Source organism: Rousettus aegyptiacus, unplaced genomic scaffold (assembly GCF_014176215.1).
Source record: "Rousettus aegyptiacus isolate mRouAeg1 unplaced genomic scaffold, mRouAeg1.p scaffold_m13_p_16, whole genome shotgun sequence".
In the NCBI taxonomy this organism is placed as follows: Eukaryota; Metazoa; Chordata; class Mammalia; order Chiroptera; family Pteropodidae; genus Rousettus; species Rousettus aegyptiacus.
Window position 1 is genome coordinate 369,520 of NW_023416291.1, and position 26,638 is coordinate 396,157.

The 26,638-nt window shown below is 52.4% G+C and overlaps 1 protein-coding gene across 26 annotated transcripts in view; it reads left to right on the forward strand.

Moving 5' to 3' along the window:
- The window catches only part of ANK2 (ankyrin 2), a 167,208-nt gene that overhangs the window by 80,786 nt on the left and 59,784 nt on the right, over positions 1-26,638 (forward strand). For all 26 annotated transcript variants that reach the window (XM_036233406.1, XM_036233408.1, XM_036233417.1 and 23 more), the window contains 12 exons: positions 1,188-1,286; positions 1,437-1,535; positions 6,175-6,273; positions 11,617-11,814; positions 14,614-14,712; positions 15,146-15,244; positions 15,859-16,056; positions 16,258-16,356; positions 16,993-17,091; positions 21,487-21,585; positions 22,331-22,429; positions 25,515-25,587. In XM_036233406.1, coding sequence (XP_036089299.1) covers positions 1,188-1,286; positions 1,437-1,535; positions 6,175-6,273; positions 11,617-11,814; positions 14,614-14,712; positions 15,146-15,244; positions 15,859-16,056; positions 16,258-16,356; positions 16,993-17,091; positions 21,487-21,585; positions 22,331-22,429; positions 25,515-25,587 — 1,360 coding nt within the window. The remainder of the gene's footprint in view (positions 1-1,187; positions 1,287-1,436; positions 1,536-6,174; positions 6,274-11,616; positions 11,815-14,613; positions 14,713-15,145; positions 15,245-15,858; positions 16,057-16,257; positions 16,357-16,992; positions 17,092-21,486; positions 21,586-22,330; positions 22,430-25,514; positions 25,588-26,638) is intronic.

Genomic DNA, 26,638 nt, shown 5'->3' on the forward strand with positions numbered 1-26,638 from the left:
TACACATTTTCAATCTGACGGTGGTCAGTACGCTTATCCAATATCACAATCTAATAATTACAAGCCTTTTAAGTGTTACATATACACGTGGATCTTGATATCTGGCTTATTACACAGCTCATAAATGGGAACCGACTTAACAAACATTGTGAAGAATAAGCCATAGGTTGAGTCAGACTACACGCTTTCCGAAGAACTGCTGGTGTAGAAAAATACCGACTGCTGGTCCGTCCCCATGGGACCTGAGAAACCGTTAACTGGCAGAATAGATACAGCTACTCTGTATACAGGGGTCACTGTCCGAATAAAAATACACTTAAATGTAACACGCAAGGGTGAAGCATGGGGATAGTTAACAAATTTTTATGTAATTTGCTCTGATTCCCACACATTAGCCTAGTTTGAAAAGTTCGAAAGTGCCTTAAAGGCCTTTCCACACCCCTTCGTCTCTGAGAGGTATCTCCTCCCACTTATTCCTGAAATTCTGGAGAGTTTTTTGAAAATATTCGGGAATTTCATAATTGTTTCTTTATAAAATATATTCAGTGGACACATCTTATAAAAACTTAGTAATATAAGAAATATAATGTCAAGGTGTAAAATATTATCAACATGATTTTTGCTAATATACCACTGCTTATAAAGAAATTTTAATATAAACTATGTAACATCTGAGTTTAAAAAGTTGTCAACATAAGTAACGATTTCCGCTAGTTTGCAACACCTCCTCCGTGAAGGAATTGGTGGAAGTGTTTATTTAAAGGCAGTCACGCTCTTGGATTTCTGAGGCGAAGCAGAGGAATGGTCTTCGCGCTCTGAGCAGTGGCCCTGCGTCAGGAAGGAGCGTGCTGGCCTTGGAAGCATTGTCGAGCCGTCCTGTGGCCTGGGCAGCAGTGCTGCACGCCCCTCAGGCTTCTCCTTCCTGGAAGAGCAGGCCCATGTCGTGTCCTTGCCCTTGTCTCTGTAACCGCACAAACAGGGCTACGTGCAGACCCACCCCACGCACACAAGCTCAGCGCCGCGGGAACGCTCCGTCACCTCTCTTTCCAAATCCCAGCACCTGCAGCACTGGAAGAAATGACGACAGGGTCCGATGTAGTGTCCGCGCCTGCCGTGTGCCAGCATGGAGTTGTTGTGTGAGAATCGTTTCTGCATGTTTTCAACTAACTCGATTGTCTTTTGCACAGAACGGTTTTACTCCACTGCACATTGCCTGCAAGAAAAACCGCATCAAAGTCATGGAACTGCTGGTGAAATATGGGGCTTCCATCCAAGCTGTCACAGAGGTAGAGAACGCTCCAGCTTGTCACGAAGCACCCTTTCTCTTCCTCTCTGCCCCTCCTCTTGCACCTCTGTCCTCTCCACTCACTTTCATTTCGTGACGAAGCCCAGAGCCCCGTGCAGAGGAGTAAAACTGCTGTTGCTTTGTTCCGCAGTCTGGCCTCACACCAGTGCACGTGGCTGCCTTCATGGGCCACTTGAACATTGTCCTGCTGCTGCTGCAGAACGGCGCCTCTCCCGATGTCACTAACGTTGTGAGTATGGCTGGGGTCGGAGCGAGCGCTGAGAGGCAGAGCGGGTGTGTGTGGGGCGTTGCGTGCCTGCCGTCGCAGCGCCCGAGGACACTCTAGAGCAATGCTGACAGCCGCCTCAGTGGCGGCAGCGAGGCAGGAAGCCAGACAGAGGCTGCGGGCCGTTCGGCCCCAGCGGAGCCCGCGCCCAGCACGCATCCTGCGTGCGTGTGTTCCAACAAAGCGCCAGGTCGCAGCGCCTCTGGCCGGGCCTCGAAGGCAGGCTGGAGGCAGCCTCCAGGGCTCCCCGCAGGCGCGGAGGGGCCCGCCCCAGCTGTGTTACTTCTGCAGCCGGGCATCCCGGACCGCTGACCAGGGGCAGGCCGCGGCTCAGCACCCTGACCTGCCTTCCGCTCCTCCTGTCCCACGGCTTTTCCATTCTCTGCCCTCATGCCGAGTTTTCGTTCTGGTGTGGGGACGTGGGTCTGCGGGCAGCTGTCATCCTGCCCCTCAATACTGGCTGCCCCGAGCCCCCACCGAACCCAGGTCAGGGTTTCTGCTCCCAGTCTGCTTTGCTCCCCCACTGTCCGGAGTCAGCCCCTCTGTCCTCATCAGGCCCAACCTGGCTTCGCCCTGCGCAGGGCCCCCCTCCGGTCTGAGCTCCACAACCGTGTGGCGCCTTCGGGGCGAGGCAGAGCTAGCGCTCCCCCAGCGAGCAGGCTGCTTGTTAAAACAAAGCGTTTTCTCCAGCAATCAGCTGGCTGGAGTCTCGTTCCCTTTGAGTTGAGAAACAAGATGTTCGGTTTCACTCTCTTTTGTGTTCCTTCTCACATTCTCGTTTCTTTCTATTTTCCACACCATTTCTGTGTTGAAGTATGTGTGTGATGCGTGGACAAAATCCATGTGAAACAATTTTTTTTTTATTTTAAATATTACTTAATACTCCCTCTTCTTGTTATTCAAAACTGGAGCATAAAACAATTGAATTTAATTATAAAGTCTTTGTTTCTAAATTTCCCTAATTATACCTTGTTGGTCCTAACGTAATAATATTATATGCTAATCTTTACTTTGTTAAGAATAAGTAATTTCACAACATACCAATTTGAGTTTAATCTGTAGTCACTTCTTAGAACTTTAAAAGAAATGCACGTCATCCTTCGCTTGTTCAGAGGTGCCCGCCTCTCTGTTATTTCACTGAGGTGGGTACAGACCAGCACCTCTGCCCAGAAGTGCCCTCTGCTCTTTTTCGTGGTGCTGCGTTCTCCACGTTTGCCTCCAGGGCCTCCGGCAGCACGGGAGCAACGGCGAGCCCGTGTCACACCGTGCCATCGCGTCAGCAGCAACACGAGCAAGGCTCGCACGTGCTGTGCGATGCTTTGGCAAAGTTGTCAAAGAAAATTCGTATGAAAGGGTCGTGTGAGTCTGTGGCGGCTTTAATTTGCTTCCTAACTGCCCAATTCCAAATTATTTGAGAGCTGTGGATTTACTCCATACTGACATCCTCTACTCTGCAAAAACGCTATTGGCAGATTTTTCACATAAAAATAAGTAAAATATAAATTGAAACAATAAAAATGTTGACGTGTTTTAGGTTCTTTAAGATTCCCAAATTTTAGTATACGAAACTTTATCTTCCATCTGTCGGTCATATGAAGTTCTCTGTTCGCTTTACGTTCTGATTTGTCCATTACATGCTCTTTCCCTTCGGCCCCTCCACGCAGGACCTCGAGAGGCTCCTGCCAAGGGAATCCCCTCCTCGGCGCGTTGCCCAGGTGTCGTTTGTGTGTTTGTTTTTCTTTTGGTACGATGCATCTTTCAGGGAGCAGATGCCATGTAGACAGGGTTGCCAGATGAAATACAGGACTGCCTGTTAAATTTGAATTTCAAATAAACAGCAAGTGATCGTGTTTAATATAAGTCAAGACATACTAAAATACTTGTCATTCGTCTGGTCATTCTGTATTTTTACCTGCTAAGTCTGCGGACCCTCTGTGTAGAGGCATGTGGCTTTCTCTGGCGAGGGTGCTCGTGCGCCTGCGTGTTCTCAGGACGTGAGGGTCCGGCCCTGGGCCCCACACTCCGCAGGCTGGGGAAGGGCGTGTGGACACTGCCTGCCTGCCCGCTGTGTCAGGCTCGGCCCTTCCCTGACCTGCCCGTGGAGCCTTTTGTGTGTCGCCTGAGGCCGTGTCGCATTTTGAGTGTGATGCTTTCTGTCGTGCTTTGGCGCTTTCCGACCGACACAGCCGAAGTGGAGCCCGTGCCGCTGTCGGCAGAGTGGTGCTCACCACCGGGGCGCGGGCCTGACGCTCAGTCCCGCTGCAGACGCGGGCACCTCCGTGCTCTCACCAGCCCCGCTCTGTCGCGGCTCCTCTCAGAGGGGCCGCGCGGGCCCGTCACACGGGGCGCTAGCACCACGCCGCTCACAGAGGCCCCTAGGACCCAAGAGGCTGAGCCGCCGCTTGTGGCACGTCCGCCGACACCGTGGCGACGGGGACCCAGCACTTGGGCCTGTCCAGAGTCCAGCGTGCGGTGCAGGCACGTGTCTCTCACCACTGAGCAGCACGTTCCTGGCGAGGTTCACACTTCCTATCACATTTAAGGTGTCTCCCAATCCTAGAAGTTGATTAGTTTAAGGTAAAGAAAGCAACGGTGTGGAATAAGGTGAGGGGCCAACCAGCACGAAGTGGGAGTTGCCGAGTGAACCCGTGTGCGCCCTCTTTCGCTTCTTATTTACAGTCATGTGTAAACAAGGGTAATATAATATGAACGGGTAAGGGCAACTCACTGCGAAGTCGGGTACCCCAGGCCATTAAGTAAGGGGTCAAGCCAGACCCCTGTCACGTGGGGCGGGGCCGGGTGTCTATGAACGTAACTGTTAAGACTTCAGGTTTTATGTATAACATCAATTTCAAATGTGTAACTACCATAAAAATAATTTTAAGTATAAAATAAGGAGACTGGAAATGGTAAGACTAATGTGGGAAACATTTTATTGACGAAGCTTGGCTGGTGGAGCGGACGTGTGAACAAACCCATCAATCACTATGCGCTCCCGAGGCCTCTTTGACTTAACTTCTGTTAAGGAAATTCAGTTTTGTCTTTATTTCTACCAAAGTTAGTAAAATTGCTATACTTTTATAAGACCTAGAGATTTGAGGGTTTTTTAATAGGTAGGAGATCTTAGCTTCATCTATTTAGAGACAGGTTTTAAATTAGATAGAAAACAGATATCATAGTTTTCCAAAGGGGGAACGTGCCACACATCCGAAGTCTGAAGATAAATGTTGCTGTCCCCACAGTAAGTCATTTTATAAGATGGCATACTCCAGATATACTTCCTTGACAAAAGTCAAATTATATCATCAGAAAATAAGGCCATTGAAGAACAAACGAATCATCAGTAAAAGAAAATTAGAGTAAACATCCAGTTTAATGCTTTCAGAGTCAACTCATTTGAAATGAACTTCTCATTCCTTTATAAGCAATGGGGTCTCTGAATACTGCGGGGTGGGGGGGCGGGAGGGGGGCAGGGGGACCTGCAGCTGACTGTAAGTCTCCCAGATTCGTTGTGTAAGGAGTCAGAAGAAATTATTCTCTAGTGTTTGTCAGAAGTATCCAATCGCCACAACCAACTCAAGGGTCTAGTTTATTTAGAGTGGTTTACTTTATTCAGTTGAAATCAGCCTTATTTTCTAGAGTAGTTGAGATGAATAAAAGTATTAAGCGTTCATCCAGTATCTGATTCCTTTAGAACTGAAAATTATTCGAATGAATGAACTTCTGCCTTGTTCAGAATTACATCTGTTTTGATATATGCTGACTTTAAAAAGTCCCCCCAAGCCTGTTTTTTAGAATCAGTAATTAACGGCTTCTCAACAAGAAATTTCTCTTCCGTGTAGCCATCACCCTCGTGCTGCAGCTCATGCTACCGTTTCCTGATAAGTGTGGTGCCCTGATGGGCACGAGGCCACCTGAGAAGTGGCCGTACGCCCTGAACGTCACTGGTGGCGGCGGCTTTACTCTTCTCCCAGTAGTTTTTCCAAGTAACCGTCATTAAATATGCTCATCAGTGATAAGTAGGGGACCTCCTGCATAGGTCAGATGTCATTACGGACAGTCATTGTCTAGTCTCATAGCACAAAGACAAATGAGACATAATATAATAGTTTATTTCAGAAAGAAATTTTTAATTCTGAGAAGGAATCAAGTCTGCACCACTAAGTACGGTGCAGGTGACGAGACCTTTTGCAATGTGTTGATCTTCAGCATCTAGACCTCAGTAAAATGAGATCGAGTTGTAATCACATAGCTGAGTGTGACAATGGCAAGTTTTAGATTGAAGAGTGAGAGATAACTTCATACCACGACAACCAGCCTAGGCTCCACCAGGTCAGTCATAGCATTCCACCCCAGGGTGTCCTGGGTGTTCGGGAAAGTTCAGTTGTTTGTTGTGGGCTGAAAAGAAACTAAGTTTGCTTTATCCTTATGAAGATGGGGAAGATGCAAAACTCTTTTTCCAGACTGAAAAATAATGAGTGCTTATGCATTTTCGTGGATCTGTTAAACGCCTGGCGCGGCGCGGAGCTCCGTGCAAAGGCACGCTGTGTGGTTCCCCACCCCCAGCCGCGGGCTCGCTGACGCTCCCGCTTTGTGTCCGCAGCGCGGGGAGACGGCGCTGCACATGGCCGCCCGGGCGGGGCAGGTGGAAGTGGTCCGGTGCCTTCTGCGGAACGGCGCGCTCGTCGACGCCAGAGCCAGGGTAGGTGCCGGCGCGCCGCGCCCCTCGCGCATGTGGGGGCTGCCTTCCGGAGAGGGCGTTCGTGTCCCTGAGCTGCACGTGGCCTGGACCACGAGCGAGCGCAGGGCCAGCTCTCCAGGCCTGAGGGGAATGCACCCGTTTCGGAAACATTAACGTTTGAGAAAACATGCAATCGAGTATCTAAGAAATACAGCATTGACTGACATTTTAATACTTTTTTGCCTATGAAAGTACTTGCACGTGTACCTCCTTAATTTCATGATTTCTATAGTTTTACCTGTGCCACGTGCACACTACGCATATTACATTCATTTATTCAAAGCCAGCTCTCCACAGACTGTCTTTCCTAGCAACTTCAGACAATACGCAAAGTCTTGACATTTTCTCGTTGCTGTTCTGTGCCCTCCTCCCCACGGTGAGCGCTGCCCGCTCCTCACTCTGAGGCCTGGCAGCCTTCCCTCCCGCCTGCAAAGTGGGGTTTGGGCCCTGCAGATCACATCATTGGGTGTTTCTGTTTCTGAGTGCTTCCGTCTCCCACAGGCCAAATTTTCCTCCTTTTTCCTCTCCTTTTTAAAAAAATTTCACATCCCAGTACCCTTTTTTGACCTTCTTTCTTTATGTCGAATATACTGGTAATTTTTACCGATATACTGTGTCTTGTAGCCCATTGACTTTGGCACTAGCATCTTTGGGATTCTCGTGGAACGTTTAAACACTTTCTCCCTCAGTGGCTGACATGCCTAAGCTAGAGCTTGCTTCACCTCAACTCCCATCCCGACTCCGTCGGTGAAACTGCTGGGCTGGGACGAAGTCGCCCGGCTGCCGCTGCTGTCGCAGCCATCTCGCACCCAGGTCTTCGTCCTTAAGTGTGGGGGTCGGCCTCAGAAACCTCGAACCTTCTTCCACGACCTTCTTACCATCTCTGGCTCCAAGACTTGCAGAGCGTTTTCTCCACAGAGTCCTGTGTGATACATGGGCAGCCTTGCATTGCTTTGACTTGTTAAGATTTTATCACCTTTCTATCCGTTGTATAGGGAGTGTAATTTTTGGTTATTGGTCATCATCATTGGTATTTTATGTTCTTAAATGTTTAAGGCTTTTGTAATTCAAGGGTTACCCTTACTTGCTTTGACATTTTCCTCATTTTTTTGTTTGTCTGTTTTTTCCGTAAAGACTATTTTAAGGGCAGCTTTAGGCTCACAGCAAGTTGAGAGGAAGGTACAGAGATTTCCCATATGTCCCCTGTCCCCCACACAAGCACAGCTTCCCCTATTATCAATGGCCACCACCAGGTGGTGCGTCTGTCACAGCCGAGGAACCTGCAGTGGCCACGCCATCACCCACAGTCTGCAGGGCACGTCACCGCCCACTCTTGGTGTCGGACATGCCGTGGGACTGGACAGTGTCCGTCGCCACGGTGACAGAGCAGTCCCACTGCCCTGGAACCCTCTGTGGGCCGCCCCTTCTCATTCCTGTCAGGGTCGCCTGGCATTCAGCTATTTTTAAAGAAAACTTTGTTTAGTCACTGCAGCCTGAACATCATGAACTTCAATATTTTTACCAGAAATTGTGACAATGTTCTTGGTAGATGCTTGTAACCCACATTGAATGACCAAAGTGTTTCTCATTTATCTCTCAATACCACTTAACATTTTTTCCTCTATTCAATTTTTAATTTTATTTTCTATTCTATTTTTAATGGAAATATGCTCATTTTTCCAAAATTTTCTTCTGTTATCAACTTAATCTATTATTATTGCCTCACACCTTTTTGAGTACCATTCGAAACAGTTTCTTCAAAAACCACTGGCTACAGGCTCCTTACATTTATAGTGTGGATACGTGTGTTTACTTTTCCACTCAAATTCCATCACTTCTATCGTTTGACTCCTCTTTTGCAGCTGCATTTAGTCCCATGGTCTGCATCGAACCATCTTTACAATAGACATCTGTCATTTTTGTTCTTCCTCATTTAAATATCAGATGTCACGTTGCCCTTTGTTCGTCTGCGTCTCAGCTCCCCGCCTCCCCTCGCCGTGGCTGGAATGCCCCCCGTGGCGTCCTGACCGTGGCCGGCAGAACTGCCGTAGCCTGCACTGCGGTGCTACCCACAGCGCACCCTGCATCAGAGCAGACCTGCCTGCTGAGCGGCCCCGGGCGGGGTCCGAGTCCTGCTTCTCTAGCAAACTCAGGGGGTGGCCCTGCTTTTCATAGGGTCACAGCGAGCCCCCGGGACCTTGGGCCCTTCCTTTCCCTGAGGGCTGTCGTTTTCCTTGAGCCCTTTTCTGTTCCCTGGAACTCTTTGATTTCGTTAGCGTCTGTGCAGTGGTTTGTATTTTAACAGGAGTTGTCGTATTTAAAGACAGAGCGGCCCTATGTTGTAGGGTGGTGGCTCAGGGCCCTGCAATTCCGGACCCTGCGACCTGCCTGCGGCCAGAGCTGCAGGGGCAAGGAGATATCCTGTGTCTTGTCCCAGGGCCTTGCCTGTCACTGGGCGTGTCCCGTTCCACTTCGGCATCAAGAGAGGCCTCCCTCCTTCCCCATTAATGGCCGTGTCCCCTGCCTGAGGCGATCTCGATGGCCGGTAGATTGTACCCGGCCTGTGCTCTGTGTCCCTTTGTGGCCCATCCATGAGGTGCAGTGACGTGCCGCCATTCCCTCAGAGCCTCATGGATTCGGGGCGCCTGCTGCTGCCTAAGGAGGGGAGCCCTTCCCAGAAGGAGGGTGCAGGAGTGCTGGGCGGAGGAGCCCACACCCACCCGTGTGGTTCTGAGCGTGGCTTCCTGGCGCACGTGCCCGCATGCCTGCTCTGCTGGCCTCGCCCCACGGCCCTGTGCCCGTGCTCCACGGGGAGATGGCCAGAGCTTACAGCCAGATTTTGCAGGACAGATGGCGATCGATAAGGCGGCAGGGGCTGACTCCCTCGGCCCCCCGCCGTGCCGCACCCAGGCCCTGCCCCAGGCCAGGTGTGCTCTGCGGGCACAGCGGGAGGCCCAGGGCTGCCCGACTGGGCGCCCTTGGCCAGTGGAGCCATGTTCTTGTGGTTCGAGGCTGGCGTCTGCTCCAGGCACCGGGGACTCCAGGGCCAGGGGGCTTCAACTCGCTCAGACTAGTAGCTGGCTGTGTGGGCCCTGGGATCCTGCTGGCTGGCAGTGGCCGGCAGCAAGTGTGTCGGACCTTTGGGCCCTGTCCCTGCCAGCACTGCCTCAGCCTTCTGGTGCGAGGGACCTGGACCTGGAGCGTCCCCCTGGCCTCGGGACAGCAGCCCGCCGCAGGGAGGTGCTCTGCTCCTGGCCGGGTGGCACTCGGCGTCAGAGGCTGGTTGCCGCCTATTTGGGGGCAGCACCTGTTTTTTTTAGCTCTCCCCCTCGGCTGGCGCTCGCTCTAGCTCAGGGCGGCAAGTTCCACTTTGGCAGTCGGGCCAGGAAGGAGTCGCCCTAACCTTCGGCGGGCGTAGATCCCCGGGCACAGGTGTGTGTGGGGGGCTGGTCGCCCGTCCGCATGTTCTTCCATTCTCCACTGCAGGTAAGGCTGAGTCAAAAGTTGAAGAAAGTGAGCAAGACAGCTTATTTCTCAATTTTTTATTTTAAAGACCAGTGACTTAATGCTCCGCAGTCTCAGAGTCGGTCATTTAACCAGGTGCTTGGCTACCATCAGTCAGGCCGTAGCCACTTCTCAGCTTGGGGTCAGGGGTCATCATTGCCCCAACCGCTCTCCCCATCGGAAGCACAGTTTAGATGGTGTCACTCGAAGTACCGAGCTGTGTTGGGTTCTGCAGGCGGAAGGCCAAGGAAGGAGACCTGGAAACGTGTTCGCGGCAGTTATTCTCAAGTTCTCTCCCTTTTTAAAAATTTTTATTGTTGTTTGTTTTGCTGGCCATTTGTCTTTGTAACGGTGAATTCTTCCCGGTTCTCTGCTCCCTCCTCTGAACTTCAGAGGACGTCGTATGTGTCACCTCTAGCATTGTCAGTCTCCATGCCTGTTGCATGTCGCCTTGTCCTGTTCGTCGTCTTAGCGGCCGCCTTGTCGCACGGGCACAGTCATGTCTTGAGAGTCCATGGCCTGAATTCCAGTCCTCTTCTAGTGGCCGAGCGACCTTGGACCCTCCGGGGAGCTCATCGAGCCCCTCCTAACCTCTCTCGTTTGGCGAAGGGTCTGACAACGCACGCTGTGCCTGCCGTCGGTGTCCGCTAGCAGGGGAGGAGCAAGTGTGTGTCATACACGAGGAAGCTCATGTGTGGCAAATTTCCATAAATTCCAATTCTGTTACTAAAACAATCGCATTGTTGTTATTTATTTTTACTTCTCACCACCCTGCAATTCGCACAGTGCGTTCCATCGCTTCCTCCTACTGTTTTTCTTACAACGTTGCAGTGCTGTGTGCACCTGGGCCGCTGAGGCCTGCCCTGTGGCATCTTCCCCGAGTGGCCTGACCCCTGGGTGTGCCGGCTTCTCCTGCTGTTAACGGCTGTGCCCTTGGGCCGAGTGTGAACAGAGCCCTCTTTTCATCACCGAGGTTCACAGTTTTTTTTTTTTTTTTTTTTTTTTTTTTAACGAGAGACCGGTTTGGTCTGGTTCTCTTAACACTGAAGTAGTTTTCCCGACTGCTCATGAGAGTTCAGTGATTTCTTGAGCCTCCTCAAACATGTCCTCACCATCCCTTAAGCCGGCTACATCCTCTCCGCGTCTTTAACTGAAAGCACTCGGCTAATAGTTAACCCCGTTTCCTTTTTGCCATGGTTCCGTTTCATCTTTGAAGTCCTGGATGCGAGTCCCAGGCCCATCTGCAGCGTTTCCGGGAACATTGATCGAAATCACATTACAATGGCATCTTTATCCGCAGCCTCTCCCTGAAAAAACACTAGCTTTTGTCCCCTCGGCTCGCTGAGTGGAACAAGAACAAAGTTTCCCCAGCGTCCGGCATTCTTTTCCTCTTGATTCAGTTCCCAGAATAAGTACTGTCTCTCGGTGAAGGCTTTTGGAAGAGAATGTAGGTCTTGGGACCTCGGGACTAGATTTCTGTCTCATGGAGAAGCATGGGTTAGTTTATGTTTAAACATAAACGGGGGGCGAATCTGTAACGAGTTGGGAAACATTTTGATGTGCTTAGAAAACAGCAACCAAGTTCTTAAGTATGTACCTTTAGAAAGTCTGAGGAGGATGTTGTGGCCAAAGAGGTCACCCCGATTGCAAAACAGAAAATGAGCCGTGGCCAGAGCAGCGGCAGGGTCCTTCGCGTGGGAGTCCTAGACATTCCAGGCAGACGCCACAAAACCCGGGTGGCCGCTGCCGGGGGCGTGTGCTCTGTCCCGGCGCTGACGTGCGACTCGCCTTGCGTTGCAGGAGGAACAGACGCCTCTGCACATCGCCTCCCGCCTGGGCAAGACGGAGATCGTCCAGCTGCTTCTGCAACACATGGCTCATCCCGACGCGGCCACCACGAATGGGTACACGCCCCTGCACATCTCCGCCAGGGAAGGCCAGGTGGACGTGGCGTCAGTCCTCCTAGAAGCGGGGGCTGCCCACTCCCTAGCTACCAAGGTGAGGGGTGGCCTCGTGACATTGGGCAGAGGGGAGGCCCGAGTCGAGGCCCCTGCCCCCCGCTCCGCTGCGGAGGCTGCAGGGCACAGGTCCAGCTCAGGCCTCTGGCTTCTTTCTCTCGGAGTCTTTTAGACTCGTCCTCTGATTAAAGAGGACCGTGTGACCCCACGTCTTATCTCCAGTAGGGGTGCTGTATTCGTTCTCCCGATTAACGCCAGCGTCGATCCTAGCGCGGCCAACCAGTGCTCTGGCGGAGACGGTCTCCGCACAGCAAGGGCTGCCTTCCCTGCCCGCTCCATTGCGAGCCTGGTGTAGTCCCGGGAGGGAAAAAGCAGGATTTCCAAACACACTGAACTAGCCTACGCCTGGGGGAGAGAAAACCTCCTCAGGTCGGCAGTGCCGTGTGTGAAGAGCCTTCGTCCTGCCTAGAGACTCACTCACCTCGTCTCGCGTTTTCCCAGCGCTGGCGTCAGCTGTCATCGGCTGTCATCAGCCGTCACCCCCTTTCTGCACTCTGACCTTTACCAGCTACCCTCTTGCCTGGAATTTTATAGTGTTTCAACAGAGCTGGGCTGGGGAGTCACACTGTATTAGTCATCACTGTCATCTAACACAGACGACAACACCAGCCTTCGTTTAATTACAGTCAAATTTTCAAGCTGTGGCAGAGTAGTTTTTTTCTTCGCTTATTACATTCGATTTGCAATTCCTTATTTGGATGTGACTTTGAAGAAAACTTGAACATACTCAGCTAATTAGAGCAGAAGAGACTGGACTAGTACACAGGAGCAGGGAACTGAGGCGAGGCGAAGCCCGCAGCAGGTGAATCACTCGCACGCAAAATGCAAGTGAGTCCGAGTATTGAAAAGACGTTTTCGATTTGCTCATAGTAAGCAGGCATCCGCTGTCTGGGGCAGAGGCTGTGTGCAGGGAAGACTGCCCCCATTTTACAGTGTGTGCAGCCCCCGGCCGCGACAGCTCGTCTGATTGCCTGTGGCCATAAAGCATGCTCGCTCCTATGTGAGAAACTGGTAATCATTCAAATGCTGAAATCTGAAGAGTTGAAAGTACTTTAAAATCATTTTTAAAAAATCAGAAACTAAACAACAAACATATAATAATAATAGTAATAATAACCCACGTTAGGGTGGCCGTCTCATTAGATGACGGTGATAAATGAAAATCAGATATGTAAAACACAGAAATAGAAAGTGAAACTCAGTCCCTCATCTTCTGCAGATTTTTAGGGTTAAAACTATCTAAAGCAATAGTGACGGAGGGCCGTTGAGTGGGAGAAAGTATCAAACGGAGCATTGGGCAGTGGAGCTGACAAAGGCCGTCGACGTGTTTAGAAGCGCCAGAGGGTCAGTGACATCCTGATGAGGTTACGCAGGGGAGGAAGGGAGACTGTGACTCAGCAGGCGCTTTCCAGCCTCTGTTTCGTGGCTCTGCAGGGAAGATCCTGTGATTTCGTCTAAAGGTAGTTTCCAAATTGACGAAGGGGCCGGGTCACTGTCCCACAGGTCTGAGGGTAAGGCATTTGTTTTCTCTTCCTCACCGCACGGCTTGTCTCAACTCCATCCTGAGCATCGCCCAGTCTTTTAGGTGCTTTGAATGGAGGAAGGAGAGCGTTAACAGCAACCGCTGTTTAAACCAACTTGTGCAAGAACAAGGAAATATTGTTTATCCCACACTTGGAACAAGCAGGATTCACGCTCCGCCAAGGAGTCATTAGCACCAAATGTTCAAAAAGAAGCAAAAAGGAAAATGGCATCCTAGTTGAAAATGTGTGTGAAAGGATGGTGTTGTCCCAGCACAAGGCACACGCGCATGTGCACACGTGCACACACACACTTCACACTCCTCCTGGGGATTTTCTCCCCCTTGCCCAACCCCCACGGTCCTGCCAAGACACCCTGTGGTTAGATGGTCTGGCCAAGGGGAAGTGCTGAGGTCAAGGTAGAGGTCCAGGCTGTCGTTGAGACTCGAGTCCAGGGAAGTGGCTGTACGTGTGGCCCAGAGCGAATTACAGAGCCTGGCATGAGGTAGCGCACGAGATGCTGAATCTCCACGCAGGGCGCGTGGGAGAGCAGCCTTTCACACGCCGTGGAGGTCGGCTCAACCTCATGCCCAACCCGGGGCCTTCGACGAGAGTACTGGGCTTTTACTGGCCTGGCCCTTGTGCGGGCGGGGGGGGGGGTAGGGGGGGTGGGAGGGGGGCTCGCAGCGGGCCGGGAGGTGCTTTTCTACGGTGAGCATGTTCCGTTCTGTTGACTATTTATCTGGTTATTTCTGCAGAAAATACAAATCAACTGAACCATTAAAAAAAATATGTATATATACATATTTTTATACATGGTAATTTTTTACCATGGCCACTGAAATATCCTAAGATTTAATGAAGAAAGTTGGAGTTCAGAGCTTATACGAAGGATAGAGAAGAAGAGAAGGGTTGGGGAGAAGGCGGCTGTTATCTCAATCCTACTAGTTTTAGAGATGAGAAAAAGGTTGTTTTTTCTACACACAAATTGGAGCCATTTTACTGACACTAGCAGCTTTTATGAACCCCCACTGACAAAGTCACGTTTTGGTCTCCAAGCTCTTAAAATCTAATCTCTTTCATTCAGTTTATCAAGCCCAAGTCTTGATGTTGAATTTCATTCTTTATCTTCGTCCTTGTTTATGGCTAATAGATTTAACGCTTCCAGTATTTTCCTCAAATAGCTGTTACCAAATAAAAACAATTTTGTCAGTAATCACAAAAACAAGCACTACATTTTCTTTTCCTTCATATTTCAGAAGGGTTTTACTCCCCTACATGTGGCAGCCAAGTATGGAAGCCTGGATGTGGCAAAACTTCTCTTGCAACGACGCGCTGCCGCGGACTCTGCGGGAAAGGTACCGCCGCTCAGGGCTGAGTGTTGCGCATGGCCCAGCCGTGTGGGAAGCGGTGGCAGGAGCGAGGGAGGTGTCCGCCTGTGACCTGTCCCCATGCGCCCTGGCTCCGTGCCTCCGACCTGTGCTCTTGTCACAGCAGGCCCAGAACGCTCTTCTGTTAGGAGAGGCCCCTGCGAAGTTAATGTAATTCTCGCAGAGCATTTTAGACCTTTGTTTGCGGCCACGCGCATTGTGGCCTCGACCGGTTTCTTATAGGTTTAGTGTAGTTTCTCATATGTGATCATTAGGTATTCGTTTGCTTTGATCCGTTTGTTCCTATTGACTATATTAACTAGTTAACTTGGACTTAAAATTGGTGTCCGTTGCTGTGCATTCTGGTCGCTTGAGGGCCACTAATGCTCTCTTAATGCTGGAACCTGAACACCCTTCACAGAACGGCCTGACCCCGCTCCATGTTGCCGCTCACTATGACAACCAGAAGGTGGCGCTGCTGCTGCTGGAGAAGGGCGCGTCCCCTCACGCCACCGCCAAGGTGAGGACTGCGGGACGATCCGAGACCCCACGGCACGTGGGAGTGGGTTTGAAACACGCTGCATGGCAAGCTCCAGCTCGTCCTGGAGAGGCTTTGGGTACCGGACGGCGAAGAGCGGAGCGTCACACCGAGGGCACGGGGCTAACTGTGTCTGTTCTCTCTCAGCACCGCGTCTGAAGCACCGCGTCCAGTTCTGGGTCGCGCAGTTTAGGAGCAGTGTTGGCAAACTAGCGTCAGTGCAGAGCAGTCCCCTCAGTGCAGGGAGTCTGGGAATGGGGGCCCGTCAGGAGGAGGCGAGGGGTGGGAAGGTTAGCCTGGGAAAGAGAAGGCCGCAGGTGTTCAGGGAGGGCCCCAGAGCAGAGGAGCCTGGAGATCGCAGGCCGTGGGGACTTTATGTCCATACGCATCTCACAGGAGAAATGGAGTGCCTGGCGACGGGTTACAAAGGTTTGGGTGTCGTTGCATGGAAACTTGTGATGGGAAGAATTTGGATTTACCATCGGCTCCCTTTTAACTTTTCTGTGGATGAGACATGCTTATTTCTTTCAGAGAGGTGCGTTAGGGCACTTGCTGGGCTCACAACGTGTGTTGGTTTCGTTCTGTGTACTTTTTAGAATGGCTACACGCCTTTGCACATTGCTGCCAAGAAGAATCAGATGCAGATAGCTTCCACGCTGCTGGGCTACGGGGCAGAGACGGACACTGTGACGAAGCAGGGCGTGACCCCGCTCCACCTGGCGTCCCAGGAGGGGCACTCGGACATGGTCACCTTGCTCCTGGAAAAGGGTGCCAACATCTATGCGTCGACCAAGGTACTCCGCTTTGGCCCCTCTCTACCTACCTACCTGCCTGTCTACCTGCCTGCCTGCCTACCAACCAGCCACCTCCCTGGCTACTTACCAGTCACCTGCCTACCTGCCTGTCTACGTACCTACCTACCATGCACCTATAGGTGTTAGAGGTGATGCAGTGTGTTTTCTTCAGTGTGCCCTCTGCTCCCCTTCTCTCTGTAGAGTGGACTCACAGCCTTACACCTTGCAGCCCAGGAAGATAAAGTGAATGTTGCTGACATTCTCACCAAGCACGGGGCCGACGAGGACGCCCACACGAAGGTACCGCTCACCACTGTCATTGTCAGGGTGCTTCCCGACCTGGAAGGTCCCAGTAGCCCCATCAAGCCACCTGAGTCCACGCCCCGCTCCTCAGAAGGCATTCTGAGTTGCTTATGAGCGTCCTGCCCACAGATCTGTATTGAGGCCCCCTTTTTGCTGGAACCGAGTCCAGCCAGATGCCACCCTGACCAGAAGACCCCGCCGTGCAGGCCGGAGCTGCCCTCCCTCCCCTCTCGCCCTGCGAGGAGGGCCTGCTGTGCTCTTGCCGGACTTGGTCACCCCATGCCCTTGGCAGGAAAGGCTTGTCCTTCTCTGGCTTGGGCTCCTCAGCCCATGCTACTGCGTTCATGCCACGTCCTCCGATCCTGCTGGACACCCCCACCCCCACCCCTGTTCACAGACCCTCTGATCTGCGTCGTTCTGTGAGCGTTTTGCCAGACTGTCACACATGTGTCAGATCTCCTCGCTGGCATGAAGTGCCTTGTGTTCCGGGGTCCGCTCCCTCCCACGTGTGTGTCCACAGGTGGCAAACATCATCTGCTCAGAGACATCGTACTCCCAGGGGGACTTTCTCCCCATCCATTCTGTCGGAACCCCTCTCCCCTAAGATTTAACCACGTCTGTTGTCATTTGCAGCTGGGTTACACGCCTTTAATTGTGGCCTGTCACTATGGAAATGTGAAAATGGTGAACTTTCTCCTGAAGCAGGGAGCGGATGTCAACGCGAAGACCAAGGTGAGGGCGCGTCTCCTCTCTCTTCTGTCCGGAGGGGGGCTCGCCACGGGCCCCCCAGTGGCGTGCCCTGTACCAGTGTGTTTTCCGACGCGATTTGGAATTCGCGATGCAGTTTCATGCTATTGTTTGAGACTTTTCTTTCTAATAACCTCTGGCCGCCGTGCAGGTTAGTTAGCGTCAGAATTTCTATTCCAAGGTTACGGTAGCTGACGGCGAGTCGCCCCTTTACTGCGGGACACGGTAGGTGCCAGACCGTTTCAGCGCCATGGCCTTGGCCCCTCCCCAGAGGAGAGGCAGACAGGAGCCCAGGCCGCGGGCCTTGTTTTCGCAAGAACTTGCATTTTATTAAATGCCTGCTGTGGGTCGTAAGTGGGTTACACATTTTAAATCAAATTGTCCCTAAACGATCTCTCAGTCAGATGCTGTCACTCTCTGTGTCACGCCCTTAGTTTAAGTGACTTGCCGAAGGCCCCGGGGCACACACCGGCAGACCCAGGACCAGAGCCGGGCCGGAGCCCGAGCGCTCTGCAGCAGCGCTCCGAGCCCACGGGGTCTGGCGCCCCCTCCGTCGTCACTGCCCTCCCTGCCGGATGGTTATCCCACGCTGTCACAGCTGGCCGCTTCCTGACCGGTCACCCTTTCGCATTCTTTCCAGCCTCTGTAATGTGACCTGACCTGGTGGGACTCCCAGGCGGCACCGGGACCCCCACGCGGCCGTCCCTCGCTGCCGCACGCTCCCCCGCGGCCCCCTCCAACCGGGCGCGCAGCCCCCCTCGCCTGCACGCTGTCCCCTTTGGCCATTTGAATCTCCCCCAGCCTCCCACGACACCCTGTCACGCTTTCTCCAGCGGCTTGAACATTTTATGGTGGCAGCGTCCTGTGAATAACAATAGTGCTGTTTTAAAAACTCACTCATAAAACATTTTGTGTTAGTAGTAATACTTTGAATCCTTCTGTTTTGGTGACGTGTGGTAAGAGGTGACGCTTGTTCTAGTTTCCCCCAGTCACCCCTCGGGGGCCCGTGCGCCAAACAGCAGGAGACTGTTGTAAACCGAACCCACAGTGTCACATAGCCTTTAAATTCATTTTTTTGTTGTTGTTAAAAATATATATTTTTTTACTTTTTGACGCCCTTTGCCCATTTCTCCCACCCCAACCCCCCACCTTTGGCAACTAGCTGTTCATCCTCACGTGTGTATTTATCACGGCGTCTTTATCGGCACCCTCTTCATGGACTCAGGTGCTTGCCACGTTTCGACCGTCGTGAACACAGGCGTGCAGATTCCTTTTTGAGCGAGTGTTTTCGTTTTCTTTGGCTTAATACCCAGGAGTGGGATTGCTGAATCACGTGGTGGTTCTATTTTTCATTTCCCGAGGCTCCTCCTGACTGTTCGCCACAGTGGCCGCATCCACTTCTGTTCCCACCCTTCCCGCCCACTCGGTCACATTTGGACCATCACGTGTGGGATATTTTAGTGTGTGCGGCCTGGGTTGGAAGTTCTCAGGGAAAATGCGGAGCTGACTGGATCCCACCTGTTTTCCCAGTGGCATCAGGAGGGCCTTGTTCAGCAAAGGTTTGGACGTAACGCTGCGCCTCCATGCATGCAGAGTGTCCCAGGATGAGGAGAAATGCAGAGGACAGCATGCAGCCGGAGAGAGGCGTGATCGAGTGCCCTTTCTAGTCACAGTCAGCAGCCCCCAGTCACAGCTGTGGGGTGGGCGCGAGTGAGTCAGCGTGAGCGCGCCGAGGGCTTCCCAGCCGCCCTTCCAGATGCTGCTAATGAGAAACAGAAGTTTTGGAACTTGGTCTCTGTATCATCTTAGGAGCAGAAACCACATCATGTCTGTACATAAACATAAGCAAATATAGGGTAAAGTTAGTTTTAAATGATAAGTAATGACATTAACATGCAAGATTCAGAATTTCTGATCTGACTCAGGCGAGAGAGGCTGCTGCTAGTCACCGGAGGTTCTCGAGCTCTTGTGACATTGGACTTTGAGGCTAATTTAAGGCTCGCGTCTGGATTCTCGGGTGTTTTTGCTGAGTTGGCTCACATGCCTGCACGAGGACAGACATTCTCGTTGGAAGGCAGGTATGCTCCTGGGAGGCAGAATGCAGCAAGGCAGTGAGACTTGGGCAGAAAGAACTTGAACACGACATTTCCCATGTTGTTTTTGTCGTCGTTGAGTGTTGATAGTTGAGCAGTTACAATGTTGGAAGACAGACATCCTGTCTAACATCATCTGCAAACCTGGGGTTTGATCTGTGTGCAAATGGACAATTGGTTGAGAGAAAAATCTCATTTTAATTTTTTTGGTTCTTCAAACATAAACTGTAGGTTTTACTTGCTTTTGGAAATAAATATATCTTTTCATGTATCTTCAGTGGTTAGATACATAACTCAAAGGTTGTTCTTTGAATAAACACGTCAGAGTTTTTTCACATAGAATGACATTTTTGTAGAAGGAATTGAGTTTTTTCCTCACATCTCATGTGTAACCATAGTTACTAAAGTAGTTCTGTTGCTATGACAATGTAAACATAAGTGTTGCCTTTACTGTTCAAACATTCATGACTGGCATAAAAATTTGGAAAACTGAACTTGTTTTATGGAACTATTAGTTGCTTGAAATTCGGATGAAACCCTGTAACGTTGGCTTGAGGCAAACATTTGATTAATTACATGATAATTTGCAAAGAGATTTCAGAGCTTCAGCATGAAGGGGACGTTCTCATTGTAAAATTTGCTGTAAAGGTCATAGAGCTCTTCAATAAGAAAGAAAAGTATTTTTCTAGCATCTTTGGATCGAACTTTCCTGGGTCTAAGTTCGGAGCAGGCGACATATTTGATCCTTTCTCAAACTTGAAACCTTGGCTATTTCCATTTTATAAACGAGGAAACTGAGGGGCCCAGAAGTTTAGAGAACTTGTCTGAGGCTCCTAGCAGGGTGGGCCAGAGGTGGTGGGCTACGGCCTGACCAAACGCTTGCTCAGAAGCCTGGGAGCTGCTGCACGCAGCCCTGGGAGACACACGCGGGGGACTTTTCCTGGCCACGGTGTCCCTCGAGGACTCGGCAGGAATGCTCCCCGGGCATTGCTGGTTCAGCAGTGGCGCCCCTACTCCTGTTCAGCCCCTGTGTGGCTCGTGGGTGCTGCCGAGCCAGGCCGCGGGGCCGGTGCTGAGGAGCCGAGCGACACTTGGTGGCGGGTGCCCGTGAGCACGGCGGAAACGAGAGCACCTGGGAGAGGCCTCTCGCTTCCGGTACGCTCCGCAGATGCCCACGCACTGCGGTGTGCACTGCCCACGCTGCCAGACGTGGCCGAGCTGCTGCTGCTCATGCCGGCGGCCTGAGTGTCGCACGTGTGGGCTCTTCCCCGTGGCCGGGAAGGTAGCTGTGACGGCACGGACGGACACATGGCGTCCTGTGCCTACAGAAGACGCCTCCCGAGACGAGGAGCGAGTGCACATGCCGGTCACGAGGCGGCAGTGCCACGAGATGAAAAGGGCTCACGCTCGTCCCCGGTCACGGTGGGAAGCCCGCTCAGAACTCAGAGCCGGGGAAGCTCGGTCTGAAATAGAAACGTGTCGTTCTCGGGTGAGGCGGGGGTGATGACGCTGCCGACGCCAGCCGGTCTGCGTCGCCGTCCCCGGAGCGGGGAGGCTCGCACTCAGCCGGTCGCCGTCCAGTCACTCGTCATTTGCGGGACACCTGCTGTCTGCCAGCGCCCTCGTTTTCACGACCGTAAAGACGCAAAGGGGCCGTAGCTGGCAGGTCCAGTATGTGGCACAAAACCAGTACTGAGGGGCAGCGGTTCGTGGCGTGTGTGGTGCCTGCAGGGGCCCAGGGTGGTCGCCATGTGAGCCCCGGCCGTGCTGGACCTTCTGCCCGCAAGCTCCTGGCCGGCCAGCCCCACGCCCTGAGTGCACGTCCTCACAGGCGCCGGGTACAGCGCCGTCCCCTGGGCCAGAGGGCGAAGACTCTGAACTGAGGGGCGCCCTGCACTGCGAGGGGCCCCCCGCGGGCCACCCATGCTCCACGAGTGCTCCTCCTTGCCAGCTATCCCCCAGGAAGGCCCGTGACACATAGCCAGGCTTCACAGAGCGGCAGGGTCAGCTGTCAGGAAAGGCCCGGCAGCGACCGGTGCTCCAGGTGTCAGAGACGTTTCTCCCTTCCTTTCTCCTGGGGAAGAGACCGCTGCCCCGACGCTTCCTCACTGCCGCCTGCCTCCCACGCCGAGGGCTGGGGACACGGGGACAGGCCCTCGGGCGCACTGGTCCCGAGCTGCTCCGTGTGCGCAGACCATGAGGTGGGCGGGGCGTTTGCTGCCTGGGGGCAGCCCAGGGCTCGGAGACTCCGGGGGAGGCTGACCGCTTTCTCTCCTTTCCTTCCCAGAACGGCTACACACCTCTGCACCAGGCTGCGCAGCAGGGCCACACCCACGTCATCAACGTGCTGCTGCAGCACGGGGCCCGGCCCGAAGCCACCACCGCGGTAAGGGGGCGCCCCAGCTCGGTTCCCCGCGTCGCTGCCCGGCCTCCCACTCCTCCCGCTGCCTCCGTGTCCCCAGCGCCACTGTCCTTCCCAGAGAACCGGCCTCCTGGGACGTGCCGAGCAGGACAGCTTCAGTGCTGTCATTTTTTGCCCCCAGTGATGCTTCCGGCCCTTTCAGGCATCTTGACTTCCAGTCCCCCTCCTGAAACAAGGCCTACTCAGCAAAGCCAGCTGTGGCCCTTGGCCCAGGGCCTGCCCTCCCTCCCTCGGGCAGGGGCTGGACGCAGGCTGAGCCCACCTCATCTCTGAGGCTGCAGCTCTGAGCTCTTGGACCGAGCAGCACTGAAATGTACACTAGGCAGCGAGAGTTCAGCCCACTGGGCCCAGGGGCCTGGCTGGAGCCGGGCTGCTCCCTGTGTCGTTTCGCCCTTCGCGAGCTTCTGCCCACCTGCAGCGAGGAGCCACCGCGGCCGCCCCGCCTGGGACAGGAGTTGTGGAGCAGCCCTTTCCTGAGGACGTTGACTATGAGGGGTTAAAGCCACAAGTGCTTCTCATTAGAGAGAGCAGGCAGACACAGCTTGTTGTGTTACCATGGCGACCCGGGCTCCAGGCTAGAGAAGCTGCACAGGCCGCTAGGCTGTACTGATTTTCCTGGGCCAGCCTCGTTTCGGAAGGAAGTGCTGGCTCCCGCGCGCCGAGCTCCCTGGCTCACACGCAGTCCTTGCTGCTCTCTCGCCCTCCGCAGAACGGCAACACCGCCCTGGCCATCGCCAAGCGTCTGGGCTACATCTCCGTGGTCGACACCCTGAAGGTCGTGACCGAGGAGGTCACCACCACCACCACGGTGAGTGACGGCCGTCGGCTTCGGCCCCGTGTTTTGGTTTTCCAGCCACGTACTTTTCCACTTACGAAGTGTTTTGCACTTATAGTTTTGAACTTCTTTTGGTGAACGTGTTGTCGAACGTGCATTGAAGTGCACAGATGTGAGTGCATTTACCACAGCCAGGGGTTTTAGCTTCCTTCAGCCACACTAAGGCCATATGAAACGCCTGAATGTGGTTTTATAAGGTTGAGTTCCTTTGGCTGTGGCGAGCCTCTTGTTTTGCGCTCCCCTGCACATTCGCTGTGCTTGGCTGTGACACCTCCTGCTGGCAGAGCAGTAAGTAGGACACTGCACAGCAAACGTCTTACCTCAGCCCCACACAGACCCCACCCCTGCCACGGTCGCGGCCGGTCGGAGGCTTTCTCCGTGAGAACAGTTCATCCTTACTTACTTTCTATTTTTGATTACTCTTTTATTCAAAAAGGAAATTGAACGCACGAAGTACACAATCTCTGTCTCGACAGAGTATATTTTTTTGTTTGTTTTTGAACAGATAAAATCAGTTTGGCCCATTTGAAACATTAGGTTCAGCTATATAAAACTCCTGTTTTTGAAGGTGAAAATAGTCATTTCATGTGGTTCAGCATAATTCTATGTATCCTGATTGTTGATAATATTGTATATTTGATGACATGTCCTAACTTCACATGTGTAGAGAGCACACATATTTAACATTTTTAGCTTTTGCGTTTCGAAGACAACTGCTGATTCTTAGGAGAACAGTGACGGTCCGTGGCCTTTGCCAAGGAAATGAGAGGGGCAGGAAGCAGGTGGTAATGGGGTCCGTTGCCGGCAGTGGGGTGCTGTTCTCTTTCTTTCACTTTCTTTTTCTAGAACCGTGAACCGTGGGAACAGCTCTTTGATTTCTGTTTGTGAGGCGGGAATATGGGGAGACAGTGGAGCGTTAGATGCTCTTTAGAGACATGAGGTCGTGAACGAGCACGCCCCGAGTTCCGGGTGAGGCCCCGGCGAGCCCTGGGGCTGGGGCCCGGCTGGTCTGCGCGGCATGCAGGCAGACGGGAGGATGCTTTATCGATGCACCGCGAGACGGGGCAGGTTTCGATGCGAGTCGCACTGCTGGTTTTCAAGCGGCATCGTGGAACCTTTGGCCAGTGCGCCTCAGAGTTTTTAAAGCTTTAAAGTATAGCTTCTTCACTAAATTGTGGAGGAGAACGACAAGCGTGGGCGCCGTCAGCACTGACGTCTGGGTCCCTCCAGACGGCTGCTTCGGGCGTTTCCTACCGTGCGGTGCCTCGTGCCGGGGCGGCCTTCACGTTAGGGGCCCGCGCCTCCGTGTCTGCGTTTGGCACCGCCGCACAGCGCGCACGCCACGGGTGGGTGAAGCCTCGGCGACTGGCCGAGCGCAGATGCCCTTCGTGTCTCCGTGCCGTCAGCTCGGGCCATGAGTGTGCTCTTCTGCCAGGCCGCCACTGGGTGGCGAGCTCGCGCCCTTTTCGCTGTCCACTAACTCACCACTTCAGCGTTCACTGGAGCCCGGGGCCGCGTTCTGTGCTGACGAGTTGTCAGTGGGGAGGACGTCGCGTCTCCCACCTGCAGCTTCCAGGGCGGTGAGACTTCCTTTAACATCTGTGAGACCGTGGGACTCACTGAATGCTGCCCTCCCACCAGGTACCACGACGGTCGGGTCCCCACACACCTAGTCTGGGGGGGGGGCACGGAAGTCCTCTTGGAACTCTCTGTGAGCTGTTTTTCTTGTAACTGTCTTTCTCCACGCTGCTGAGCCAAGCGCTGCTCCGACAGGCAGGTGCGTGTGCGCGCGCGAGCACCTCCTCGCCCCCAGCTGCGCTGCCTCTGGACGACAGGAGGCCCGCTTTTCTGGTTCCTTCCTTTTCTTTAACTGTGACATCACCCAAAAGAAAATCTGTTTAGTCACTAGGTGGATGTTTTGCATAACTTTATCACTGGTGTATTTCTTTTGCAAGGAAAGGCTTGTGATGGGGCCGCTGCAGCCGCGGAGCAGGTCTGCCCTGCTTCTGGGCAGGGCTCATACACCGGGCAGCCCGGCCCCTGTGTGTCGGTGGCTTTGGGTGAAGATCTCACTCTTATGTTGAGAGATTAGTCTCTTCAGAGTTTCCGTAACACTGCCAGTCAATGCGCTTAATGCATTGTTGGTGCACGAACTAGAGATGAACTTGAGACACCTCCGTCTTTAACTGGTATTTAAAGTCATGAGATGGGATCGTCATTGTTTTTATCACTGTGGCATCCCTGGCACCTATCTGTAGAGGTGCTCGAAATGTTTCCCGAGTTTCCAAATGACTAAAACGTCCAGAGGCCCTTCATTTTAAAGATTACTTTAATATTGCAATATGATAATAATGATAGTTCGTGTTAGAGTACTAATGTGTGCCAAGCACTGTTCTTAGAGCTCTCACATACAGTATTTCACTTAATCTTAATAAGAATTTCATGAATAGAATTGTCTCCATTTTACAGATGAGGAAACTGAGGTGTAGAAAGTAAGGGAGCCGCTGAGGCCTCACAGCTAATCGATGATGCAGTCAGAGCAGGAGCCCCGCCCTCCCCCCCACGCATGCCAGCACCTGTGGCTCTGAGCGCCACCTGGACGTGTCGGCGGCAGTGTGGCCCAGCGACACACTGTGAGGGCGACGTCCTTCCTGCGGGCCCTCTGCCCCCAGAAGAGACGCGTCACGTTTTCTGTGCAGACGTGTCTGGCTGCTTTTCCAGTGGCTTTGTTGGCTGTGCGTCTCTTTCGGAGACGGCCCCTAGTTCTTTCTGGGAAGCCCAAAGACCTTAAACTACCTTCTCCGCGTGACTAGTCATTAACGCTGTCGCTAACGGATTTCTCAGATGGGAACTCAAAACAACGAGCTTTCTCCTTACACCTTCCCTGGAATGGACCATCTGAGTCTTTGGAATGAACAAGGGGTTTTCATGGGAGAATAAGAAAAGCTTCCAGAAAAGGTGCCTGAGAAGACGGGAGGCTTGGAGCTTCTCTGGGCTGCTTCCGATCTTTTGTTAGATTTGTTTTTAATTCAAGATTTTTTTTGTTTATTTGTTTCAGACTATCACTGAAAAACACAAGCTGAATGTTCCTGAGACGATGACCGAGGTTCTGGACGTTTCTGATGAAGAGGGTGAGAGTTTTAGTCAGGCTTGCACCTCTGTTCTGTTCCTACACAGGGGCGAGTGTCCTGTCTTCAGGCGCTGAGCGGGTGCAGTGGGTGTGGGTGAAGCACCTTACCTGTAAAGTCACATCTTCACCTTCGTTCCAATACGTCGACCTTGCCAATTGGGGAAGGATGGTCTGATTAGAGTTCTTTAAGCTGGTCTGAGCTTTAATGTCTTAAATAAATACCAGGTCTGAGAAGGGGAAAGGAACTGAGTTTGGCCACCTGTTAAAATAGCCACCCACTAATAACAGTTACTGTTGACAGTGCTTTAATTATGTTAAATTATATATTTTGTTAAAGTGCCCTAAAGTGAAAGATCTCTGAGTATACTCCATCAAAGGCATATCAAGAAATCTCTGCTTTCTGATTGGTTCAGACGTGCAGACTCTATTTTAAATCCAGAGGAAAAGACCCTTAGGAAAGGTTAAAATAGCACAGGAGTAAATCACGGAAATTCAACATAAGACTCTGATTCTTTAAGTCAGAAAATATCCCCTTTTAGAGTTGACAAACGTTACCTAAGGTGGCGGGTGTCAGGTTCTGAGAAGCCCCTGCTCTGCAAGGAGCACTAGCGACTGCTGGGCGGAGTGACTTCGTGCTCGAGGCCCCACCAGCAGGGTTTGGGGCTCCCCACCCTCACTTCAACGGGAATAGTTGACTTTTCTTGTGCGAAAAAACCTGATGCAAGATGACGAATGCAGCACGTGCCATCAAGTTTCCATGGCACAGCTGCTGGTCGTGTGTACCTGTGTGAAAAATGATTGCCCTATGGGGTGATACTAGGCCCCATACTAATTGCTTTCATGGAGCAATATAAAAGATATTTCTTTAGGTTTTTAAAAATGGTATAATCATAAGGTGCAACTTTACATTGTGATGTCTTTGTTGGGGGCCAATTTGTTAGTTCGCCTACTGGTAATAGGTGCTGAGCTGAGTCAGCTTTTATAGGAACTAATGCCAGAAACAAACAGATGTTGGGTCAGTGTATCACGGTGAATTAATTAAAAGGTATGAC